The sequence below is a fragment of the Solanum pennellii genome, chromosome 2 (genome assembly GCF_001406875.1).
Source record: "Solanum pennellii chromosome 2, SPENNV200".
NCBI lineage: Eukaryota > Viridiplantae > Streptophyta > Magnoliopsida > Solanales > Solanaceae > Solanum > Solanum pennellii.
In genome coordinates this window covers 38,535,528-38,542,995 of record NC_028638.1, presented here as the reverse complement: position 1 = coordinate 38,542,995, position 7,468 = coordinate 38,535,528, and the positions used below count along the sequence as shown (strand labels likewise).

Genomic DNA, 7,468 nt, shown 5'->3' with positions numbered 1-7,468 from the left:
CGAAAAATAACTTATAAAATAAGATAAAAGTAATATATTTAAATAAAACGAACAACACATAAATTAAAATGAAGAAATCAATATTAATTAAATAATCATCAGAAAAATCAAACTAATAATAATAATAAAAAAGTGGGGTAAAAGAGAAAACAGGATAAGATGTGGACCATGTTGATGATGGAAAAATAACAAGCAATTTGTTACATCTCAATAAGCAGTGGTTGCAAATGATACATCAAAGAAGTAGTAGTAGGTTGTGATACAATTAGTCTCCATGTTCATAATGAAACTTGCTACGCATGGGGTACGTCTGATCTTTTTCACTATCACATGATATGTGCGTCCCACATACATTTCCTCAAAATCTCTCTTCACATTCACTCCCATGACTTTTCTCAAGTTAATTTACTTACTATGTAAACCATCTATATCCTTCGTGGCTCGCATGTGCTGTTGACGAAGCTACTTCTTTTTACTAGATGCTCGTATGTGTCCTTTTCTTTTCGTCCGTATCTTATCGTGAAAAAAAATATTCTTTATTTTATTTGATACAAAACATATTCAGATGAATCACCCTCTATTTAAACTATTTATCCTCAACGAGATCGTATATATATACACGTAAAAGGAGTTCAAATTTAAAATTTATGTGTTTCTGTAACGACATCAAATTAATCTCCATACACCCAATATATGGGAGGCCATGTCTCTTTCACTTTTTCATATTGATACTTTCTCAATTAAAAAAAAAAAGAGAAAAAACTAGACAAATACACGTGAGCTGACTCCTACCTTTGGCTTTCCACATAAACATCATCTCTATCATGACTAACCTCTCCTTATTCAACCATCCAAATCATTATCTTTTTGTTTCGTTAATTAAGGTATAAAGTCTACCTAATTAAACAACACTACTTTATAATCTCCTTTTTTCGTATACTTTCTCTGTTTAAAAAAATATCACATTTTTTTTGTCTAGTTAAAAAAGAATGATCTTTCTTTTTTTAGTAATATTTTAATTTCAGTTTTCCACGTGATATGTTTAAGGTCACAAGATCAAAGGATAATTTTGTATATTTGACCTAACTTTAATTTAGGACTACAAGATTCAAAAATTTTCTTTTTATTCTTAAATTAGGTGTCAAGTCAAATCATGTCATTTTTTGTGAAACAGAGTGAGTATATAATAGAGAGAGAACAACTAGATCATGCATATTGTTTGTATTATTTTTCTGTTTTAATTTATATAATATTGTTTAATTGATTCATAATTTAAAAGTAATTTAAAAAAATTAGAGAAACTCTTAAAATTTATGAATCAAAATAAAATCATAGACATTTGATTCTATTGATCGTATGATTAATAAAAAATGACATTAATTTTTTTAAACAAACAAAAAAAACCACCCACATAAATTAGAAGAAAATAAATTTACATCCAATGACGCAACAAAACGTGGAAACTGCATTTCATGTATACATTGAGATTTAATAGTACATAGACCAACTTTTTAGTATAATTAGATTTAAATGGACCAACACAACAGGCAACACCTACCTAATTTTTAAATATATATACTCGATAATCTGTTTTTTATTATCTTTAGAGTTTTGATTTTACGGTTCCAATAAAGGTAATTTAGAATATACAAATGTGATTATCCTTCCGGTTGTTAATGGTTCCCGTCTTTATATATTGATGTCATTAAAAGAATTCTCGATGTAATTATAGAATTTCTAAAAAAATTATTGAATTTTTGGAAATCAACACGCATCACCTGTTTATTGAATTGATAATCTAAAGTTCTTTACAAATCTCAGTATATATTAAGCTAAACTCAAAATAATATCTCTAAAGTAATTTGAAAATGATCAGGAGATGAAGAAACACAGATTACCAAAAATAAATATATTTCTTAACAATTTACATAGTTGCACTGCGACAAATTAAAGAAACAAATTAGTAAATAGAATATTGATTAATGATTAGCAAACCTCTAATTAACAAATCAACTATACAAGTCATTTCATTATAGTACAAATTAAAAAAAATAAAAATCTTAATAAGTTTTGGGAGATTTCCTAAGAATCTAGTTAATCAACAAGACATTAATTAAAAATAAATTCAACAAGACAATTTGAATACTGTACTAATTAATTAACAAGCTGCTGAGGGATTAGTAAAGGAGCCGTAGAGGTGAGGAGGCTTGGCTGAGTTTTGGGCAGCGCCGGCGCCGACTCTTTCGCAGGAAGGACACACAGTGAGGGTGGCTGCAGCCGGCAGCTTCATGTACAACGGCTGCCCAACTTTTAAAGCTTTCAGTTCTTGCAATTCTTTGTAAAGCTTTTTGTTTTCATCTGTTAGTGTCTCACAATATTTCTTTAAAAACTCGCAATCCACCTCTGTTTGCTTCAACTTCGTTCTGTAAAAACCATAAATATCTAATTAAATTCGATATCTAATTTATTTTGTTAGTGATTTTACGTATTTATATTGAGAAATCTATTAAATATACAAGAAAGATGTCAAACCTTGCTCTTCTATTCTGGAACCAAACTTCAACTTGACGAGGCCTTACGTTAAGCTTCCTTGCCAAGTTCTGTTTTTGCTTCTGAATTATTTGAAATGTGAATCATCAGTTTTCGTCATTTAGAAAATTCAATATCTATACAAATCAAATCAAATTTGGGTAGGATTACATAAATTGAGACGAAGAAATATAAGATATAGTCACAACTCACAACTTTCATACGGTATCAGAGTCTCAGGTAGAAATTTTTAAAATTTCATTTTGACGATCACTCTTGATTTTAACGATCTCTACTCATGAAAAAATAATTAAATTTTTTAAATGAAATGATCACGCGAGAAAAGATTGATAGCTTACAGGATTGAGAGTGCTCTGTTGCTTGAAGCTTTCTTCTAACAGAGCAGATTGTACTTTGGTGAGCCTAAGTTTCTTCTTTCCATTTGAAGCATCATCATCTTCATAATAATCTTCATCATGACTTACTCTACAAGAAATTACTCTTTCTACTTCTGTTACCTCACTACCAATATCTCTTTCCCTTTTCACACTGCCATTTGAATACGACGAAGCAACAGATAATTGATCCTTATTTTCCGTCTTCAGATCTACCATCTGATGATCACCGGAAGAAAGGCTTAAATTCAGAGAGGGCTCAAAACCGAGATCGGATTTAACTGGAGCTACTTGTCCGTCTTTTCTTGATGTCTGATTCACCGTTGATGAATAACCTAATCCTAAATCAAGACCGGCACTGTCATATATACTCTCCATGATCAGCGAGAAATCGTATATAATTAGTAGTAATTCTGAGTTTTGTTAAAATCTATAAAATGAAAATGGAGAAATTGTACTTGATATTCTGGGGAAATAGGGAAATAAAGAAACTGAAATTGAAGAGAAGACGTTTTTCTTGCCTGGTGGGTTAAAATGGAGCACTATAATTTATACTATATAGTACTAGTACTATTGCTTATTTGCTTTCCCTATCATTGAAATATTTAGATTCAAATTTTTAATTTTAGACGGTGAATTTTAATTTAATGTATAATGATTAACAATTTAAATATATAAAAAATATATAAAAATATTTCAATTTATTTTTTAATTAATTATTAAAATTTTAATTATATCATGTAAATTTGAGAAGGAGAAAATAGCAATAATCAAAGGGATGAATAGGTAGAAAAAAGAATAATATTGGTAACGAATAATGAAATGTCTGTTTCTCGCTTGTCATAGGTTGACATTTGACCCCAAACAAAACCAATGTGTAATCCCAGTATAAATGTGTCAACAGTGAAACTCTTTCGATTTTGGATATTAGATGATTATTAATTCTTAAATAAAAAATAATTTACATTTAATTATCACCCTTCTCTCCAATTTTTGAAAGAGTTATTGTTTATACATCAAAGTGTAAATTATTTTTTACAATATGAGGTCATGTAAAAATTAATTAGAAATAGTGGTCTATTGTAAATGAAATTAATTAGTTATTTGATGCTTTAACGTGTTAACTATATCAATAGTGTAACATTATTATCTTTTTCCACATGTACAATCAATGTGTATATATATATTGAAGGAAAAAAGATTCTGGAAGGATCACGAGACCGAGGCAATGGAAGAGAAATGAAGAAAATGATAGTATAACAAAATCATAAAAACTAATTTTTCTGTTCTTTTATTTATAACAAAATCACGAACTAATTTAAGTCCATTTCATTTTGTTTGATTTCCAACAAGAAAATATATTAAGAAAATATATTTTGAGAAAGTGGTAATGGTTGCAAGAATATGATTTATCAACAAGTATCCAATTTTTTGCTTGACTAGAAAGTTGATGTAGTGTGTTTCCTGACCTCTCGGTGTGCTTACGATCGATAGATAGATGAATTTAACTTATACTATATATTAACATATTTATAATATAAATATAATAAATTTTATATACATATTTATATTCTACAACATCAATATATTTTTAACATTATGTGGCAAATAATATATTTTATTTACAAGTCACATCTGGTAAATAGTTATTTTTTAGGTGATTTAATATATTAATTTTTTTTAGGAATAATTCCCCAATAAGGCATGAGAACTGAGAAGGTCCCGCTAACACCAATCATGCATTAATCAGAAAGGTGTGATGCACACTGTTTCCTTAATATAAGTTGATCCTACTTGTTACTTTTAGCACTTTATTCTATTGATGAAATATAATTAGATAACAAAAACGTCATGTCTCTTTGTTCTAATTAAAAATTCTAGTGTTCTTCCCCCCACCTTTTAAATTTCATTGTTATTATTAAATCCGACAATGTCCATCGATTTTTATAAAAAAAAAATCGCAAAAAATTCGATGTGCATACTAATAGTCTCTCTGGTTTCACATGAAAATTATAAATTAGTAAAACCGAAGAAAAAGATCAATTTATCCACGATTTATTAAATCTGAATCATTCTTTTCGTAGTGTTTTTAATTAGTAGTGCTATAGTAATAGAATTTATTTGGGCATCTTTGCATTTCACACGCAGAACACAACAGTTAGGCATGTAACATGTTATTAAAATGACTAAAAAGATATAGTCTAACAGTAGCTATCTTCTGGATGAACTTCAACTTCTTGTTATAATAATTATTATAAGGAAAAAGTTCAAAAAATCTCGGGGTGTAGAATCATAACCTAGTACAGAATAATGTGATTAGATAAGTATCTTGCGGGATTTTTTTTGGCATAATACATATATTGGACCCTAAACTTGACTTTAAATTTTAACTTGGACCTCCAACTTTCATAATGCACAGGCACTTTAACTATCAAACTTTTAAATAAATAAACGCATGAGTCCTACATGACACAATACACGTAGGACGCTACGCAGGACAAAAAATGACATGTAGGACATGCGTGTCTATTTGTTCAACGTTATACAAGTTTAAGTGTCTATTTGTGCACAGGGCACACTTATGTATTATGCCTTTTTTTTTTCGTATCAAGTCAATTTTAATTAATTACTATAAATTCAAACCTACTTTCATGTCATTAAAAATAAAACTAACTAAATAAAAAATATGACTTTTTTGATAATTTAAAATTTTAAATGAGATATTTTTATTTTAGAAGAGAAGATAGGCTCATGACATTAGAGCGGACAATGATTCTAGGATCGAATCTCATGACCACGTATTATAAGTAAATAAAATATTATGTGCTTGAACAATGAAAAAATTTCAGACCCACATATGATGAAATGTGTTAAGAATATAATAATTAAATAAAAATATATTATACCTAAAATATTAAATTTTTAATAAAATTCTCACACACTCTTAACACGAGTCCGAAACTCAAACGGTAGAAAATATTAACAAAAATTCCAAAAGGGTATATAAAATTTTATATAAACCAAAACGGTAAAATCGCTCCGCCGGCAGCGATTTACTTCAACTGAAAAAGTAAAATCGCTGCCCCAGCAGCGATTTTGCCAAAAAGTTTTTTTCTTCTTACAAATCGCTGCCAGGGCAGCGATTTATAAAAAAAAAATTTTTTTTTTAAAAAAACATAAATCGCTGCCTAGGCAGCGATTTACATTTAAAAAAAAAAAAAATTTTTTTATGTAAATCGCCTAGGCAGCGATTTACTTAAAAAATTTTTTTTATTTTTTGTAAATCGCTGCCTAGGCAGCGATTTATGTTTTATTTTTTTTTATAAATCGCTGCCCTGGCAGCGATTTGTAAGAAGAAAAAAACTTTTTGGCAAAATCGCTGCTGGGGCAGCGATTTTACTTTTTCAGTTGAAGTAAATCGCTGCCGGCGGAGCGATTTTACCGTTTTGGTTTATATAAAATTTTATATACCCTTTTGGAATTTTTGTTAATATTTTCTACCGTTTGAGTTTCGGACTCCTCTTAACACATGCATATTTGCTCAGAAATTATTATGGGATTTGTTCTGTTTAAAAGTGCACAGTTGAAAGATGATCCTTTGAACACTTAAATTGATTAATTTTAGTTTAATTGTGTAGTCACTTGAATTAATAGTTTAAGACTTTAAGTAGTAAGAGAAAATGTTTAGTGCGTCTTCTTATTTGTTTTTTTTTTTTCATTTTCGAGTCTAATTATTAAAAATTATTTTATTACTATATGTGACGGTAAAACTTGAATATAATTGTTCTATATCTATTTTAATTAAAATCATATTAAAATATGTAATTATTTTATTTAATCAATTGAGTTATTTGAAATATATTTTTAAGAAATAATGGGCCAATTTTTTCATTTTGAATTAGAAAAAAAAATTAACAATTCATTATTGGACTAGACGAAATAGGTAAATGACATTAAAAACTTCCGCAACAATCGATTTTTGTCGACGTAACTGATGACATTTTTTCCCTTTATTTTTCAACATGATACATTTCTCATTCAACACGTTGAATTGACAATCATCAGAAGTACGTAATTTGGAATTATTTTTCCATTTTTGTGTGGTACGTATTGACTATGTTACTTTGCGACAAGTTTTTCAATTATTTATTAAGTAAATAGAAAAATCTGTGGTCTTCGTAAGTGCTGATACACCATCATTTATTTGGTCAGTGTACATCATAATACAAATCAATCATCATATAATGTGTACATAACTGTAACTATTTGAAAGCAATTTCCAGACCCTTCGGGGTGGACCAGTGATTTGAGCTTGAAACTTTTATATTTGAGGTCTCAAGTTCGAATAGCAAAGGATTTTGCCTTCTGAATAGAGCTTGTCCTAGTGCGGATTACCGCTTCTAAAATAGGGATTTTACCTGTGCGCACCCAAAAAATAGCGATCGCGTTTTTTTATGAAAAACCAGAATTGTATTTTGTATGAACAGTAGAATGTATTTGGTCTTTGTCGCCATAATTGACATCAAACTCAAGGTGACAAATGT

At 28.8% G+C, this 7,468-nt stretch overlaps 1 protein-coding gene across 1 annotated transcript; it reads right to left on the bottom strand.

The window, feature by feature from the left end:
- Positions 1-1,960: 1,960 nt before the first annotated feature.
- On the bottom strand, positions 1,961-3,522 carry LOC107011243 (homeobox-leucine zipper protein HAT22-like). Its single transcript, XM_015210655.2, has 3 exons — positions 2,889-3,522; positions 2,533-2,612; positions 1,961-2,423 (listed from the first exon to the last, which is right to left on the bottom strand). Exons 1-3 carry the CDS (start codon positions 3,300-3,302, stop codon positions 2,159-2,161), a joined length of 759 nt encoding a protein of 252 aa, XP_015066141.1. The 5' UTR covers positions 3,303-3,522; the 3' UTR covers positions 1,961-2,158.
- Between the last annotated feature and the right edge of the window lie 3,946 nt (positions 3,523-7,468).

What these genes read in the sequence shown, in the direction of transcription:
- LOC107011243 (XM_015210655.2), bottom strand. Translation starts at nt 3,302, where the DNA reads ATGGAGAGTATATATGACAGTGCCGGTCTTGATTTAGGATTAGGTTAT. An exon ending in AACAGAGCACTCTCAATCCT is followed by an intron (nt 2,613 to 2,888) that starts GTAAGCTATCAA and finishes CAAATAATTCAG; the next exon opens with AAGCAAAAACAGAACTTGGC. An exon ending in TTCCAGAATAGAAGAGCAAG is followed by an intron (nt 2,424 to 2,532) that starts GTTTGACATCTT and finishes TGGTTTTTACAG; the next exon opens with AACGAAGTTGAAGCAAACAG.